This window comes from Metschnikowia bicuspidata, assembly GCF_001664035.1.
Source record: "Metschnikowia bicuspidata var. bicuspidata NRRL YB-4993 chromosome Unknown METBIscaffold_7, whole genome shotgun sequence".
Classification (NCBI taxonomy): domain Eukaryota; kingdom Fungi; phylum Ascomycota; class Pichiomycetes; order Serinales; family Metschnikowiaceae; genus Metschnikowia; species Metschnikowia bicuspidata.
In genome coordinates, this window is record NW_017387737.1 from 306,133 (window position 1) to 323,212 (window position 17,080).

At 48.6% G+C, this 17,080-nt stretch overlaps 8 protein-coding genes across 8 annotated transcripts; 3 read left to right on the forward strand and 5 right to left on the reverse strand.

Moving 5' to 3' along the window:
• Positions 1 to 16: 16 nt before the first annotated feature.
• CBK1 (serine/threonine protein kinase) lies at positions 17 to 2,774 on the reverse strand. Its single transcript, XM_018856299.1, has one exon. The coding sequence runs from the start codon at positions 2,585 to 2,587 to the stop codon at positions 197 to 199; it is 2,391 nt and encodes a 796-aa protein (XP_018709776.1). The 5' UTR covers positions 2,588 to 2,774; the 3' UTR covers positions 17 to 196.
• Positions 2,775 to 3,421: 647 nt separating this feature from the next.
• On the forward strand, positions 3,422 to 5,891 carry METBIDRAFT_33446 (uncharacterized protein). Its single transcript, XM_018856300.1, has one exon. The coding sequence runs from the start codon at positions 3,867 to 3,869 to the stop codon at positions 5,472 to 5,474; it is 1,608 nt and encodes a 535-aa protein (XP_018709777.1). The 5' UTR covers positions 3,422 to 3,866; the 3' UTR covers positions 5,475 to 5,891.
• A 130-nt stretch (positions 5,892 to 6,021) lies between these two features.
• VPS17 (retromer subunit) lies at positions 6,022 to 7,734 on the forward strand (the record flags this gene model as incomplete). Its single annotated transcript, XM_018858424.1, has 2 exons — positions 6,022 to 6,229; positions 6,338 to 7,734. The coding sequence occupies exons 1-2, from the start codon at positions 6,064 to 6,066 to the stop codon at positions 7,732 to 7,734; spliced, it is 1,563 nt and encodes a 520-aa protein (XP_018709778.1). The 5' UTR covers positions 6,022 to 6,063.
• Positions 7,735 to 7,843: 109 nt separating this feature from the next.
• On the reverse strand, positions 7,844 to 8,518 carry SOD2 (superoxide dismutase; the record flags this gene model as incomplete). The annotated part of the gene is made up of 1 exon (XM_018858060.1): positions 7,844 to 8,518. One exon carries the CDS (start codon positions 8,516 to 8,518, stop codon positions 7,844 to 7,846), a length of 675 nt encoding a protein of 224 aa, XP_018709779.1.
• Positions 8,519 to 9,396: 878 nt separating this feature from the next.
• On the reverse strand, positions 9,397 to 9,996 carry METBIDRAFT_46494 (uncharacterized protein; the record flags this gene model as incomplete). Its single annotated transcript, XM_018858049.1, has 1 exon — positions 9,397 to 9,996. One exon carries the CDS (start codon positions 9,994 to 9,996, stop codon positions 9,397 to 9,399), a length of 600 nt encoding a protein of 199 aa, XP_018709780.1.
• Positions 9,997 to 10,773: 777 nt separating this feature from the next.
• Positions 10,774 to 12,435, reverse strand: METBIDRAFT_18941 (uncharacterized protein; the record flags this gene model as incomplete). The annotated part of the gene is made up of 1 exon (XM_018854824.1): positions 10,774 to 12,435. A coding segment is annotated over one exon (1,662 nt), but the record flags the coding sequence as incomplete, so codon positions are not given.
• A 384-nt stretch (positions 12,436 to 12,819) lies between these two features.
• On the forward strand, positions 12,820 to 13,799 carry METBIDRAFT_33448 (uncharacterized protein). Its single transcript, XM_018856301.1, has one exon. It carries the CDS (start codon positions 13,191 to 13,193, stop codon positions 13,731 to 13,733), a length of 543 nt encoding a protein of 180 aa, XP_018709782.1. The 5' UTR covers positions 12,820 to 13,190; the 3' UTR covers positions 13,734 to 13,799.
• A 23-nt stretch (positions 13,800 to 13,822) lies between these two features.
• On the reverse strand, positions 13,823 to 16,414 carry PKH3 (protein kinase; the record flags this gene model as incomplete). Its single annotated transcript, XM_018855343.2, has 2 exons — positions 13,823 to 13,908; positions 13,966 to 16,414. Coding segments are annotated over 2 exons (2,535 nt in total), but the record flags the coding sequence as incomplete, so codon positions are not given.
• Positions 16,415 to 17,080: the final 666 nt, after the last annotated feature.

Sequence of the window (17,080 nt, forward strand, 5' to 3'; positions counted from 1 at the left end):
ATTCACCTAATTGCACGTCAGAAAGTCCATCCAAGAAAAGTTTATTCATAGTGACTCTCATATTTATGTTCGTTTCTATTTAGCAAGCCAACACGAGACAACTCCAACCGCTGTGATCAACAACAGCAAATAAATCAGGGGTGACATTTGACTTGACGATGTATGATTTTCGGTCTCATACAAAGATCAACCACAGTTACAACGCATTTTTTCGGGTCAAATAATCGAACCGAGAATAGGTGTAGCCAATGAATGGAAGGTCTTCCTTAACGTTTTCTCCCCCTCCCTGTTGTTGCTGCTGCTGGTGCGCACGGCTCATTGCTGGGCTATCCGGAACGTTTTCCAATTCATCCGTGGGGAAGAATCGAGTGTCTGTGATTGACCGCAACTTTGGAATAAAAGGAGCATCCACTCTACGTATCGTTTCCCAATCAACACCGCGAAAGAACGGATGTTGCTTGATTTCATTGGCGCCGCCGTTGCGGCCCAATCGTCTATCACTGCTGGTCAACAAGCTGCGTATCAAGTCTTCAGCCTCGGGCGATATGTGAATATCTTCAGGAAGAACCAAAGATTCTTGCCAACTGATGATCTTTTTGTATGTCTCATGAGGTGTTTCAGAACAAAATGGCGGCCACCCGATCAAACATTCAAACATGATGGCACCCAAGGACCACCAGTCGCATTCTTGGCCGTAGCCTTGATGGATGAAAATTTCAGGCGCAATATAGTCAGGTGTGCCAACGGTAGAGTATGCCATAAGCCTTCTGGAGTTTCTCCAGGTCTGCATCTGCTGCCTGTTAGACATTGTCAAATTTATAGCATCCACCATCATTGAGTTTCTTTGTCCGCTTTTGCTTGGAACTGCCAAGTTATTTTGGGTCTGGTTTTCTTTCTCTAGCAATTTTTTGTAATAGCTGGAGTCATGAGTTTTATGAAAACCTGTAGACAACCCAAAATCAGAAAGCTTGATGTGCCCACGAATGTCTATCAAAATGTTGTCTGGCTTCACATCACGATGGATGAAACCAAGATTGTGGATAGCTTCAATGGCTAAGACACACTCTGCCATGTAAAACCTGGTAATGTCTTCAGTGAAAATTTGCCACCTGATCAACATGGTCATCAAATCACCACCTGGTAAAAACTCCATGATAAGATACAAGTTGACAGCATCTTGGAAGGAATAGTACAAAGAGACCACCCAGGGTGAGTCGCTTCCAGCCAAAACATCTCTTTCGGCTTTCACATGAGCCAACTGGTCTTTTTTGTACATTTCAGCCTTGAGAAGCGTTTTCATCGCATATATCTTACCAGTATCACGCTTTTGAACTAAGCGGACTTCACCAAACGCACCCTTTCCAATGACTTTCACCGTAGTGAAATCTTCTAAGGACAATCTTGTTCTCCTAAGACGCAAAAACTGGGATTCCTTCTTTCCGAGGTTCTGCAACTGTCTGTTTTTGCGTTCTTCACTCATTCCCGCCTCTTCGTTGGCTAGTTTGCTTTCTAACTCCAAGCGACGCTGATTTCTCTCAATAGCGTGGCTCACAGACATTTGATAGGCGTTTTCCAACTTTAACTTGATACCAGCAGCCTTGTCTTGTGTTACCCTGCTCAACAAATTCGGTTGTCTTGCAAAGTAGACGTAATTGGGGTTTCTGGACGAGTTTTCAAAGCCGGCTCCGGATACTTGAGATGGAGGCGTGCGTGGAACCTCTGGTCCTTTGGTACGCATTTTGTAGGACGGAGGCTGAGCAAATTGAGATGTAGTCTGAAGTGTTTGAGGCTGCAGACAGCCATTATTATTCGCAATGGGTCTTTGTGTGGTTGTCTGCTGCTGTTGCCGCAAGATTTCGTGAGACTCGGCTTGCTGAAGATAGCGCTGTTCTGCAGCTTGCTGTTCCCGAAACTCACGCTCCTGATGCAACCGTTGCTGGTGAATTTGCTGCTGCTGCTGCTGCTGTTGTTGTTGTTGTTGTTGTTGTTGTTGTTGTTGTTGTTGCTCAAACGCAAAGTCGTTGTATTGAGCAGGCAGGTACGAAGATGGCTGCACCGGAGGAGGAGTGCCCTGAAAATTTCCCAAACTATGGTTGTCACCGTTGAACGCCAACGCATCATGCAAAGAGTTTGCGCCAGACGCATTCAGATGGGTAGCCTCGGACAAGTTCGTGTTGCTGGAGTTATTGAGGGTTGTAAAAGCGTTTGGCGGGCGGAATCCTAAAGAGTTGTTGCTGTCAATCAGGCTGAATTTGGCGCGGTCCTCAGAATCAAAGGCATTTCCTGCTGAAAACGTGGGTGAAAGCGGAAACGAAGGCTGCTGGAAAAGCGAGTGCTCGTTGTTCGAAGCGCGAATCGGCGAGCTTGACTGTGCCCATACAGACGGCGCATCGGCTTCAACAAACGTGTTGTTATTGGTGTCTTCGTCCATAAAACTATCTTCGTCGGCAACAGGCGAATCACTACCTCCTATCGGAGTTAGTTCCGGGATGCTGAGCGTCTTGAATGGCGGCACAGGGCCTCGTGGGTCCAGGCGTAACTGACTACTGACAAAAGGAGAGTTTTGGCCCAGGAAATTCGAGTTCATGGTGGGGCGTTTTACCGAGATCTAATTGTCCTGGTTTTTTTATTCGATCTCCGGCTGTTGCAATGTGTTCGACCAGTAGATGCGTGGTAGTAGAGATTCACCCTGATGTGTCTGTGCAAATACCGCTCTATGAGTGGTGCAAGGAATGGCGCGGTGGAAATGAAAAAAGCTCTACGCAAGAAATTCCGTGAAGAAAAGAGTATCTGCTAAGAAGTCACGAAACGCGAGACAACGAAAAGCCTCCTACGGGAGCGCAGTTGGAGTGCGGGTCTGGATTCGGGCCTGTGTGCAGTGCTGGCCGAAACGAAGAGCCGGCTGTGGTGGAGTATTTTCTTGGAAAAGAGGAGGTGCCGTGCACACCCAAAGCTTTCGCCCACTCATGCTTGGGTCAGTAGAATGTAATAGCAGCATGCTCTATGAACTCGAGAGTTGCATTCGCAGCAATTGCTGCCAAATGAGTAGGTTTATCTTGCCCATACATACATGCAGGTTCTGTCGGTGTTGAAGTATTGACGGTGTAAATTTAGATGGTGGTTACAGTAACTGGAGGGTTTTCGATAACATCAGATGGTAAGCCATATGCTGATACCAATCATGACCATTCGGAACCAAGACTAAGCTGTCTCGTATTCAAATGAGCTTGTTTTTTTTTTTGACTTCCTCTATATATCTAGTAGTCTTGAATTTGCATCTAGCGTCTCGAATGCTCATTAGGAGCCTGTTTTCCTACGCTTGGTAAGGCTCTGACTCCAGAGCAAAATCCACCAAAAGCTCACGTCTATTCATTCAGAAAATCATACAATCTTTTTTTTCTTTTCACGTCTCTTTTTGGCACCTGGTATCAGTTGCGTGAGCATCACTGTGGGGGAGTGGTAGCAGTGAGCGACCCTGCCCATTCATCACTACGAATGACGGGATATAACCGTGCTCCTTCATCTTTGCGTCTGCATAACTAATTTTTCTAGAATGACCATGAAAGTCAAAAGGCAGGATCTTAAAGCGCAGAAAATTATCAATAATACCATTTAACAGCAGACTTTGGAGGTTGCCTCTGTAGCCTGGTCACATCCTGCCCTGCACATCCGCAAAGTTCTCGTGGTGCAACAAAAATCCCTTGTGAACCCTCTGCAATACTCCGACGATCACGAAATAACCAGACTCAGTTGCTTGTCCTCAATTGCTGACATTTTTGAGGCCCTTGATTTCAAGTCGAACTCTTGCACCCTCGAAACCGTGCAACACAGGCTACGAAGCCCCCGTATTGAGTATAGACTGAGACATGCCCGGAGATAGCAAATTGCGCCCCTACTATGACCACGACACCTTCAACGCTGGATATCTGGTCATATACAAGCCCGGAGTGGGCCTAATAGACACCACGACCCAAAAAGAAATAACGTCGTCGTTTACGTACGGATCGACAGGAACCCGGCCAAACTTATTGCTGGGGAACTTGGGCATTGGTGGCTATGGTGGAGCCCGCACATCCATCGGCCTGAGGCCGGATCGTGTCGTCCCCTCCTCAGACATAAATTACATCAATGACTTGGAGCTTTCCGAGTACTTGGATCTCAACAACTTGCTGGAGTTGCTCAGAAACTTGGTGTGGAGCTTCTTCAAGAACTACTGCCGTGTGCTCCTCTCTCAGCCACTTGACATTGTGCGCTTGACATTGCAAGTTGGCTACTTCAAGTTTTCCCAAGACCTGGAGACTCAAAGCTCGCCACAGGGCGGCAAGGGCCCCCGCAATGCCCCAAGCGAGAACAAATACGACAGTGTAATCGATGACAGCTTGTACGACGACGAAGAGATCGACTTCTTCCCGCCTTCTCTGCCTCAACAGAATAACGACGTGGCTCTGAAAAACCGACGCCGCAGGCCCACCTCAGAAAGATGCAGACACGAAAAGAACCCGTACAAAATCCACCCAATCTCGCAGCATACAGTTGATATCCTATCTGCGATTGCAGCAAAGGACGGTCCCTTTGCTCTCTTCCGTGGAGTGAATGCTCTGTTCATACACTACACGTTGTCCCACACCATCGAGGCGTGGATCACCGGTTTTCTCTCGCCATTCTTGAACATACCCGACCCGTTCTTTTTGGATTTGACTCATTCAACTGAACCTGCGAGATCGCTTTGGCTTTCTGTCCTGGCCTGTGTGTTAACTGGTATCATTTTGATGCCCTTAGACTTGATTAAGGTTCGTTTCATGATCACATCCTTTGATACTGTCATCGCCGTGTCTACCGATAACGCAGAAGATTCGGATTCGCAAGGAGAAGCTGGGGAAGAGTGTACATCCTCGAGTCCTGAACCAAGCGCTCTGGACACCGAGGAAAAAACTAAGCTGATAAATCTCAGATCAGTCAGGGATTCTCTTCGACACTATCCAGCACATCTTCTTATGCGCCCTCCACTACCCATCACGATCTTGACAGTTTTGTACCAGATATCCACAATAGTCTTCCGGAAGTCTGCTCCATATTTCTTGTTTGTGCGGTACAACATTGACTCTTACCTGTCCCCCAACTTGTTCACTTTAGCCAATTTGGTTCTTCTGATCACCGAGTTCTTTATCAAATTGCCAGTCGAAAACCTTCTCCGCAAGGAGCAAGTGAAGTTCTTGTTAAGACCCAAGACGCGCCAGGAGGACGAGTACCGGGTTGTAACTATTGACGACCCAGAGAAGAATCTAATCGTGGACTTCAATGGCTGGGACCTGAAGCATCCGCATCTCGATAAAGACGAAAAGGTTGGCGTGTGGGGCCGTGTCAAGTCTCTTGGGTTGTTTAAAGGGTGGAGAGTCGGTGTGTTGAATGTTATTGGTTTCTGGGGCTACAACATTGTTAAGAGTACGTCTGTTATGGCGGAAGAGAGGCTTTGAGCAAATTTCACTGAAAGAAGACTGAATACGCAAGCCACTGGCGGGTTATTTGTCTCCTCAATCTTTAACAATGTATCTTTTCCATACCTCGCCGACTTGGATTGTTTGCTACTGACGGTCAGTATGGAGGGAGCTGCGTTCACCGCAGAGCGTGAAAGCCTTAACCATCTGATATTTGTAACCTGGGTCTCGAAGAATGCCTTGTTGTTAAGTCACTGGACTTTGTTGATTCCAGTGGATTTAATATAATGATCTTGCTAAACAATAAAAGGTCGGGAAGGAATGGCTAATGGCAAGGCCAGCCTTCCTCGATGCGCTAGCTTTCTATAGTTCACGACAATGTATGACAAAAAATACTATGCACATTGTCTAAACAAGATTTCTACTAAACCAAATCTACAATCAGCAGATGCCAGATAAACATACTTCTTCGATTGTAGGGCCTCCGTGTGAGGGCTTAGATTAGGCTCTTGCGCGGACTTGAACCGGCTGTGGTGCCTCCACATAACTCTGGCACCAGCACCAAAACCACATCCTCAGGCCCAACCAGACTTTTCTTCCAATAACCCACTAGACTTCGAACCCTATAATGGCGTCAGCTGCTTCTTACGATCCCGATGATTTCGAAAATAACAATCCTTTTGCAGAGCCCGAGCACTCCCCACCACTTGTCAAGTCAGATTATGGCAGTGGAAGTGCTGACGTGACAAGTTCTGTGGCCCACTTTAGCAGTGCACAAGGTGATTTTGAATCATGTGAAAATGATCCCAATGACCAGGATAACGCCTCTAATAGGCTTATACGGAGCGCTGATGGTCTGAAAGGATCAGGCGGCTCGTCAAACAAATCAGGCGCAACGCAAGCATCCACGGGCGAATTGGTAAAAGAGGAATTGATGAGGTTGATCCCTGAACGCTTCAACGACAAATACACAATCAAACTCAAGCTACGTGCCATTGAAGAAAACAAGCCTGGGAATCCAATCTTGCGCTTCGACGCAACCGTGAATGGCTTGCTGAAATACAGACAAAAGGAATACACCAGTATCCGCAGAACATACAGCGAGGTTTTGGCCTTCAACAAATACTTGCTGGTTTCAAACCTCGAGGTTTTCGTGCCGGTGATCCCACTGGCCCGCACGTCGTACCCCACCGGTGGGGACGACGAAAAAAAGCAATTGATGTACGTGTGGCAAGAATGGATGAACCGCGTGACCCACAACCCGATTCTTGTCCGGGACGAGGAGTTTGTCTACTTCATTGAAAATGACTTTGGTTACACTGTCATAAACTCGAACCGGAAGTCCACCGTGGCCAGTGGGTTCTTGAGGAAAACCTTGAAACAGTTGGCTGTACCTTACGACCCGTACCAAGAGCTAGCTGAGTTCCGGCCGATGATCAAATCTGCCTACACCTCCGGCATGAAGTTGCACAAAGCTTTGGAGAAGAACCAGCGAAACTACAAGCAGCTAGCATCGTTCATTGCGGAGTTGAGTACCAAACTCAAGGGGCTTGCCCAGTTCGAGACCGTGCACCCGGGCATGAAGAATATGTGGGAAAAGCTCTCGAATGTAGCACACATCCAATCTGAGCTTGCTTTACTCCAACTGATCAGCGATATGGGGTCCTTGGGAGACGGCACACAGGCGTTGGTCGACAACCTCTACGAGATAAAGGAGGCCCTCACCAACAGGCACTTGATCATGAGAGAGCTTCTCCAGGCCCAAGCTGAAACCAGGAGCAAGCATCTCAACGCGACAAAGATCAAAAACAAGTCTTCGCTCGACCCGATCAAAGTGGACGAGGCCTTGAGTTCTCTCGAATTGGCGACCAAGGCAGAAGAAAGTCTAAACATGCAAGTGAAAAGGATCCTGGGAGAGATGATGTTTGAGCGGAAAGAGGCCATTGGCTTCTACGAGAAGAAGTTCCAGAGAACCCTCAAGTTGTTCTCGTTGGCTCGCATTGACCAGCACCGCAAACTCCTCAAGCACTTGGAGAACATCCGTGTCGACGTGCGAATCATTGATGCCAACGGGGGGTTGTCGCGGCTAAACAGGGACAACTTGACGCAGATGAAGCACAATTTGCACCAGTCCCAGGCGGAGATGGGCGACGCGTGGTCGTCGAGAACGTTCCGCAGTCTATCTACCGAGAATGCAGAGGAGCTGGAAAGGCTACGTGTCCGAGAGCTAGGTGACGAAGAGAGCATGGACGCGCGACAGGCCGCGTCGGTGCTTGGGTCTGCATTGTTTTCGGTGTGAGCACGGGCAGACAGGATTACGGCGGAGGCGGTGGCGAAGAATAAATATTAGACTATACATTGCGAGCCGATCAGCACGCGGGCGGGTGCGGGGCTTCCCGGACGGCGACTTAGTTGACGGTGTATCTCTTCTCGGCCTCCTTCCAGCTGATGACGTTCCAGATGGCCTTGAAGTAGTCGGCCTTGACGTTCTGGTACTGCAAGTAGTAGGCGTGCTCCCAGGCGTCGATGGCCACCAAAGGCACGAGGGGCCCGGTGACGGTGTCCTGGTTGGTGGTGGTGACGACCTCCAATTGGCCGCCGTTCTCCTTGTTCTTGACGATGAACGCCCAGCCGGAGCCCTGGATGCCGGCCAACTTGCTGTTGGTGAGCGCCTTCAAGTTGTCGAGGGAGCCGAACTGCTCGCTGATTTTCTGGGCAAACGCCGACTCCGGCGCAGGAGGCTCGCCGCCGCCTTGCTTCGCGGGCGCCAAGTTCTTCCAGAACAAGCAGTGGTTGGTGTAGCCGCCGCCGTGGAAGTTGATCATCTTCTGCAACTCGATGGTTTTCTTGACCTCGCCCTTGGCCTTGGCCTCCGCGTGCTGCTCAATGGCCTGGTTGTAGCCGGTGACGTAGGTCTGGTGGTGCTTGGTGTAGTGGATCTCATTGATCTTGCTGGAGATGTGAGGCTCCAAGGCGCCAAAGTCCCAGTCCAAGTCGGGCAACGACACCTTGGTTCTGACGGCGCCAATGGACGACGCGAGTCTGGCGGGGCGGGCGACGGTCTTGAAGGAGGAAGCAAGCATTTTGAAGAGAAACAACGGGGGTTGGGTCTTTGTATCTGGGGGTCGGGAAAACAAAGCAGGAAGAAAGGGCAGGCTTATTTGGGTGCGAGCCGCTCCAGCCGCGAGCGGATGGGGGTGCTGGGTGCACTACGTAGATGACGTGCGGGTTGCGAGCCGCGTTACTAATACGGGCACAGGGCGATATCATTGGACATGGCCGTTCGCTTCCGCGCTGGAGCGGCCCCGAAAATATGGGGGGTCAATTAATAATCCCAAGGGCTCGCCGACGGGACGAGCGGCGGGGCACGGAAAGCAGCGGCTGCCGTCAGGGCCTGCGGGCCCGCCCCAAAAGCGTGCCGAAAGCCCCGGATTTCTGTCGAATGGCCGAGTGGGGTTGCTGGGCTTCCAAGCTTATTTCAGTGCCGAGTTGCTCTGGACAGCGCGGGCCGGGTTTTTCGCACCACCACGGTTGGTTGCGGCGGGCCCGGCGGTGCCTCGGGGCCAATTCGCACCAAGGCCGTTCTCGGAGACGGACCCGCTACTTTACAGTTCACGGGCCCGGCCTGGGCATTTTTTTATGGTGCCTATTGGGTTTCAGCGGGCGTGCTGGCTTTTGGCGGGCCCTGGGTTTTTTTTGGTGGGCCCTGTAATTTTTTTTTCTTGGTGGGCCCTTACTTAGAGGGCCCTGTTTTTTATTCCAATGAGCATCTATAACCCATGCATTCAAAGGACCCCCGGACCCGTCTCGGGTCCACCGAGCACTGTATGCACAAGCAATCCCGAAACAGGGGCCCAACTCGCAATTGCTTAAGTTCCCTCTCCATGCCGTAGCACATCCAGCGTAGCGCCAAGCAGAGTCGCCACAAGTACGTCTGGCCCAGCCTTGGCCAGGCGGCCACTCAATTTCTCAACGCACGCAACCGCTCTGCAAGCCTGTCTTCTTTCTCCTCACTCACGGCCGAGGGCGGACTGACAATGTCCACCTTCGTCTCGTTCAACCCCTGCTTCATTTCTATGCCGGCCTCGTCGGCAATTTGGCTCATCAACTCGTCCACGTCTTCCTGTGGCGTCGTTAGCGCATTCACGTTATTGGTGGCAGACTCGTAGTAGTTGGTCAGTGCGTCCAATTCCTCGAACTGATTCTCGAACTTGTCCATGACCACCGAGATCCTCTCCAAGTTCATGGTCTGGAGCGCCTTGTCCATGCCCTTGATGACGGTCGTCATGTTTCCCGTGACCGACCTCATGCTGACCGCGGTCTGAACCCTGGAGGCCACCGCGTCGATTCGGGATGCCAATCTCAACAAATTCACGCGCTCGTTGGATTTTCTTATGGCATTCTGGGCGTATAGCTGCGCAATGTCCTTGTTGCCTTGCATCAACGCCTTTTTCGTTTTGGTTTTCTCTTGCAATTCTTCTTTGGCGGCCTTCGACGCCTGCCTGTTCAACAGCTTGGCTGTGAATTTGAGCTGGAAGAGGGACTGTTCTAAACCGGCCATGTTTGTGGAGTTCTCCCAGTGAGTCCGCAAGGCGCTCTAGATTATCTTATCGCTGGAGGCGCAAGCTGCTCCGGATGTCTGGGTTTTATCACTCCGCACGGCTACCTGGGTCGAGTGCACCTATATCATACAGCCACTGTTCAGAGGGCACGGTGTATTTGTAGGTATGAAAAGGAATGTTCTTCCTGCTGAGTTCGTTTTGCCCTCCACTTCCTCGCAAAACTGCTTATGGAATTGGACAACATAGCCACAACCGGGCGCCATGGTAATGTACTTAATCTCACAGATTAGCGAGTCCCCGCTGGCTCTCTAGTCAACATCCGGGGCATCGGGCATCTCCGTGTCTTCTACGCTTGGGCTCCTTCGACTTGCAGCTTGTGGGCCCTGTTGGGAGGTGGGACTAGTCCCAGGTGTAGGTGCAGCTGGTGGGGTAGGAACAGAGGTAGTCGGGACGCGGGGACTTGAGTGCACAACCCTGATGTTGCTCAAACCAAGTGGCAAGTTGATGCTTCCTTGATTGGGACCTTCCCCTTGAACAACCGTGCCGGCGGGGAAATTTGGCCGGTAATTGGGGCCTCTGGTATTAAGCACTCGTTCTAGGGCCGCCTGCTGATGTCTCAATGCGTCAATCATTCCACCACCTGTGTTCTGCCTATTTCCCGCTGGAGACTCGGCATTCGATTGGGCCGTTCTGAGAGCTTGCCTGACCGACGAAAGCGCTCTCGCTATATGGCTGCTTGCTTGGCCAGGATCAGGATTATTGGCACTGTTTCTATCTTCGTGTGTAGTAGCGGGGCCATTTTCTGTTGAGTTCTGACCATCAGTGTCTTGTCTATTCTGCTCAGCTGGAGGTTGCTGAGGTGGTGGAGGAAATGTTTGCATTGCATCCCCCACCACATTACCCAATGTGTTGAGAAAACCTCGTATGTTTCCTGGAACACCCGCAAGAATTGGGGATTCAGCTGGTGTCTCCGTTTCAGCAGCCTCGGTTGTGCTCTGGCTCCGACCGCTAAATGGGATAAATGGAACAGGGATATTGCTTCTTGCCCGAGGAACATTTGACATTGTAACTGCCGAAGCTTCGACGTTCGAGCTAGATAAGATATCTTGTGCCACATCAGGTGTTAGGATACTTGGCCTGATTGTATCTGCACGTACGGCATCCGCTTGGAGAGAGCTTGCATCTGGATCGGGCGAGTAAGACAAAAACCTCAAATCTTCGGGTTCAACGTGCGACCTGAGTCGAGCTAAGATGGCCCTGGCTTTAGCTGTAAGTTCGTGAATGGCCAGAGCTGGTTCTCTTTGCTGCTCAGCTCTCTTCAGTGCTAGGATGAACGACGAGACTAATTTCTGAACAAACTGAGGCATCACGGTCAGAGCTCTTGCGTCGGTGTACTCCTTTCTCAGTGTTTCATCTTTCGGGAAGTTGTATGGGTATATCTCTCCCGACAAAGAACGAAGCGCTGCCAAGTAGCACTTCAACGCAATAATGGTAGAGCCCAAATACAACTGGCAGTAGCCCATTTGCGCCCACGCGGGTACGAATGTCTGGTCATTTTGGAGCGCTTGTCCCAAGTCGGAAACTGCTTCGCGAAAGCAGTTAAGACCAATAAAAGCAATGGCTCTGTTTGTAAATAGTTGCGGCAAATGAGAACGACTTGTGTGATCACACATGTTAATCGCGTCGGTGTAAACTTGTATTGCCTGTGGGTAGCACGTGTTGGTCATTAAATTGTTGCCATTCTCCCGAAATTTCGACACATGCAATCTATTCGAATCCTCAGAGGAGGGGTGGGCTGTCGAGAACTCAACTAAGAACTCGAGAAAGGACTTGAAAATAGGAAAGACATCCCTCCATTCGCATAGAGAAGGCGAGTCTCCTTTCATGTAAGTAGTTGTTTCCGACGCGAGACCCTCGAATGCGTTGGCGCTGGTCAAATTGGCCTCTTGAGAGGAAAGATACTGTGCTAGCAATTTCGACAACACGGAATCGAAATCCAGCTCTGTGAGTTCTGTCGTGTCCACTAGCCTCGATACGGCACTCTTTAGAACAGCATAAAGCCTTTCAAAGACTGTCGCGTCCTGTGCCAATGCATTGATCTCCTTGGGCGGCTTGTCCAAATTTTCGAGGATTTTCTCGACACTCACGGATGGAGGCACAGCAGGATGTTGTTGCTTCAGGTCTTTCAAGACCAGAAGCACTAGAGTCGAAGGTGGCGGAAGCTCCACGGAATCTTCGGAGAGATACTTGTCGGCCAAAGTCCGCATGGCATAGTTGCGAATCACACGGATCCCAATAGATAACTCTTCTGCCCAGCAGGTCCTTTCCATCAGCAGATTAGCATCCTCCGAGACTTTGTCGAAGGACGATTTCAAACGGTCCAAATGAGCAGTCCAGGCCAAGACGGCGGCATAATTAATGGCTGACTCCGACACTTGGGGGGGCATAGTGCTGCGTCTCGAAAAATGTGAGCTTAAATATTTATCCGCAAAAGAAGGCACAAAAAGGTACGAGTTTGGTTTTGCCTTTGGTTCTCTGGATCTTCAGAGAAAAGTGCTTGCGCGGCTTGATGGTCGACTGGATCAGAGAGAAACCTGAGCAGATAGGAACTATTGTAGCGTGACAGCGGGCACGCGGTGCGAGAGAGGGCCAGGTGCCAGATTTAGTGCGCCTACTGAAGCGAGCCCAAGCGTTCCAATCAAACCTGGGTCCAATGGAGGCAAGCTTCTCCCCTTTCAAAAACACTTAGAATTTTTGGATTATGAGCATTGTAGCTTTTAATAACCAGTGCTGCTCAGTTTTTTTTTAAAAAAAAAAATGGTACCTCTCACGGGCTCGTGTGACTTGAGAGCAGTGGCTACGCACCCAACCACCGCAAGCCGACTGGACGTGCATGATGCCAGGCCCAAAACTGAGAGCCCCAAGATTGATCGGCCTTGTAAGCTCATAACCCGACCAGTCGCAGTGGCGAGAATTGCGAAGCGCTTCAATCGAACAGATCTTACTGCACCAAGAATCAGCGGACTCGAGCCCAGCCTTTCAATCGCAATACGGCATTGTCACAACTACTGCTAGACGTATCAATTAAAACACGAGCGTCCTAAATTTACCCCAGCGTTTCTCCACGACCTTTTCTCAGCTTGTCACTCAAGTCTACATCGCTCTCTTTCCGTCCAGAATGCTCTTCTCTACCATGGAGAATGAGAACTCCGTTCCTGAGATGCTCGGCACACTGAGGGAAAATGGAACCACTGCTGCATCATCTTCCCTTCTCACTCCCGAGAATTGCGAATCGAGCTCCCGAATCCGGGCATTTCTCCGCCTATCCAGGATTGCATCAGATGATACCATCAGACAGCATTTAAACGAAATCAATACCACTGATTGTGACAGGTATTTTGCCGAAGAAATTGTTCCCCAATGGCAAGCAAGATCTGAGGCTATCCTGTTCTGTGCTGAGTTTGCCAGAGGCCTTCGAACAGAAGCAAAGTCAAAAGAGTCCACCATCAATGAGAACTATGATTTGAGAGTTGATCCCTATGCTCTCAAAAATGCTCATGAAATTCTAGATAACCAGTACTCACGCTGCGTAAGTGTGGAGAATTGGGTAGCAAATGAAGCCAACGTTGAGTCTATCGTTCGGGAGCAAACAGCCAAGGTGTTTTCCGAAAAGTGCTACTATAAAGATTGGTTAAAAGCATTTAGGAGTGTGACCAGAAATTCAAAAACCCTGTAAATAATTCAATGAACACTCATATTATGAATGTATATATATATAGAGGAAAAAGTTCGTTGTGGGACACGCGTAGTTCTTTGTTTTTGAATTCATCGATGAGCTGCTGCAGCTGCGGCGTATGCAAATTTGTTGTAGGCCGTTTTTGAATCTGATGAGCCTTGCTCGCTGTTTGAAGCTTTCTTTTTTGTTTTCAAACCAGCTTTTGTCTTTGGCTTACTTTTGGCCTTTGAACTGGAGCTAGAGCGACTTGGATTCGGGCTGGAGCTTTTCTTAAATGGTGAAGGTTGTCTTTCGGGTGGCAAGATCTTATTGCTCAGTTCTTGAACAACTCGACCTCTCAAATTCTTGTCAACCATTTCTTTGGCCCAAATAAGACAGTCGATCCATCCGAAATTCGAGCCAATCTTCATTACAGCACCATTTGATCCAATGACTTTGATGGATGTAGTATACTTTGATTTCTCAGCCTCGTTCAATCTTTTCAAGAAGATAAGATCCCCTCCCTCTTTTATCAACTCCAAAATAAGGTAGCCGAAAACTTCCTCGGACTCCTTGCTCGTGAAGTTATTGTCATCATCGTCAACAATAACACTTTCAAATTCATAATCATACATCAGGTAATCACCGCCTTTATTAGCCGTCAAGTCCACTCTCATGACATCCAAGTTTCCGTCAATGAGGAAGACTTTGGCTTTGTTTGAAACACAAGCAATCACTGGCGTCATCCTTTCGTCAAGAATGGATTGATGCGTTTCGATGAGTTCTTCGATGATTGCGTCATCTAGGCTGCCTGGCTTCCTGTCGATTAATTTATTGCTCAAGATCAGTTTCAAGACACAATCTAACTTGATGATCTTTTCATCTGGATCCAAAAAAGGGGTAATTTCTTTGATTGTTACAATCACAGGCTCTCTGGATCTTGGATTGGGTTGTTTCGTGGGATTGGTAGGCAATGCTTTTGTATGCTGACGCGAAGATACGTGCGATTGATCAGGAACAGAGCTTAGAGTTTTTGTTGGGATATTAGCCTTTGTGCTGCTTGGCTTTTGAAAAGATGCAAAAGCTGTATTGGTTCTCAAGTTTTTGAAATCGGGCGAAGCTGGCTTATCTGATATTTTTGAATCTTCGAGAGATCTTTCAAGCGGAGCCAAAGATGCAGTTGCTTGTTGCGCAGCAATGTATGAATTTGACTGCTGCGGTGTCTGATCTTGCGCAACTTGTGGGGATTGTCTTATTTGCATAGACGGGGGCTTTTTTGGCATGTTTGATGATATGTGAAAATCACTGCGATGCAGATCCAGAGGCATCTGCTTGAAAGGGGATTGGTTTTGCTTTTGTCTAAATTGACCACGTACTTGTGGAGGAGGTGTGTTGTAATTGAAGTCTTGTGCAAACTGGCCACGTACTTGTGGAGGGGGTGTGTTGTAATGGGATTCTTGTGTAAATTGGCCACGTACTTGTGGAGGGGGTGTGCTGTAATGGGATTCTTGAATGAATTGACCTACCTCATTTTTCATGGGTGGTGGTATGTTTGAGGAATTGGATATGTTCTGTGAGCTCTGATGATAAGCTGCACTTTGAGGCAGAAACCCCTTTTTCAAGCGTGTCGCAGGTACGTACAGCGACTTACTGTCAAAAGACGGCACCAAATTGTCGAATTTCAGAATCTGGGAGTGTAATTGATAATTTGAGTTCGACTTGTTGTAGTTTCTATTCGCTCCAGTTTTTAAGTGAGGCGGGCTTGTAATTGTGGAGTTTGTGTGAGTGTATGGTTCGAATCTAGGAACTTTTCGATTCCAAATGTACTCTCTATTATCCCAAGGCACATTTTTGAACCATGGCATAGCCTGTATCTGGGGAATAGTTGGTCTCTTCAGAGGCTCAAAGACTAATATCTTGTCAATGATTTCTTTCACCACCAGTGGCACTTGCTCCCTGTATGAATAATTTACGTTTATGATTTTCTCAAAAGTCAAATATTCGGTTGTTCCTTTGAAGGGAGGGACTCCGTTGAAGAATTGAAAAAGAATGCAAGCTATGGCCCAGATGTCAGTTTCGAAACCACACGAATTGTACTTGAGAAGTTCTGGCGGGACGTATTCTGCTGTGCCAACAAAAGAACCCTTGCGTTCCTGGCGGCCATGTTGGGGATGATCATTGACGGAGTCGTAGGTAATCTTTTCATCAGCCCCATCCTCGTCTTCGCCCAAAAGCTTGGCAGCACCAAAATCAGTGATTTTCAAGTTGAAATCGTAGCCCACCAAGATATTCTCCGGCTTCAAGTCGCGATGAATCACGCCTTTCAGGTGGATGAACTTGACAGCGTCCAAGATTTGGAGCATGTAGAACTTCAGCACATGTTCCAGAAGCGAGCCGAATTTGGAGATGATCGAGAGCAACTCGCCATATTCGGCGAAGTCGAGGACAAAGAATAGACTCAGCTCATCTTGGAATGTGTAGTATAACTGCACGATTCCCGGGTGCTGGACTCCCAAACGGTGCAACGTGGTCTTCTCGATATTGACATACTTGATTTTCCCCTCCTTAACTATGTGCTTTTTTGAGAGCATCTTCACGGCATAGGTCTTGTTGTTGTATAGGTCTACCGCCAGATACACAGTCGAGTACGAGCCTTCCCCAATTGCCGTTCCGAATTGGTAGTCTCGAGCTGTACGTCGTCTTGGCGGTGCAGTATTTGTAGGATTGGGTGGTACTGGCATGGATGCTAAATACGAGTTTCCATTGGGGTCCCCTGAGTAGATGCCATTTGCAGAAGACATGGGTGAAGAAAAGTGTGCTTCCGTAAATTGTGGGGCGCAGTGTACCGGGAGATATATGCTGGTGGAATCACTGTTTGTATTTCTGCTTGAGTACAGGATATTCCAACTCAATGTCCTGTCCACAAGTGGTTCCCAACTGGTACAGTTGAGATATCGGATTCGACATGATGTACTAGCGTGTGGAAATAAACCTTTATTTAGGAAAAACTAAAACCACTTTTGTGTCAACTGACCTTCTAAAAAGATCTCTAGAGGGAATTCTCTTCCCTTCATATACTCGTCGTGCTATTTGGTTCCGGGTAAGTGGTGCGAACTTTAATGTCTCATTTGTCACATGATTAATTAGGGCTAAGCGTCTAGTTCTCACATTCCCCCCAATCATGGACGTTCATTCCACTGAGTTTAATGAGCTTCAAAAGTGTATCGGGCGCGAGAGATTTCGTAAACATGTCAGCGATGTTATCTTTAGTAGAAACATAGTCAACCTGTATCTTGTTTTCGCGAATCTTCTCTTGCACGTACGCTGTCCGGACTTCCTCATGTTTAACTCCTTCATGAAACCCAACA

Coding starts and splice junctions, on each gene's coding strand:
- METBIDRAFT_33446 (XM_018856300.1), top strand. CDS start 3,867: ATGCCCGGAGATAGCAAATTGCGCCCCTACTATGACCACGACACCTTC.
- CBK1 (XM_018856299.1), bottom strand. CDS start 2,587: ATGAACTCGAATTTCCTGGGCCAAAACTCTCCTTTTGTCAGTAGTCAG.
- METBIDRAFT_33448 (XM_018856301.1), top strand. CDS start 13,191: ATGGAGAATGAGAACTCCGTTCCTGAGATGCTCGGCACACTGAGGGAA.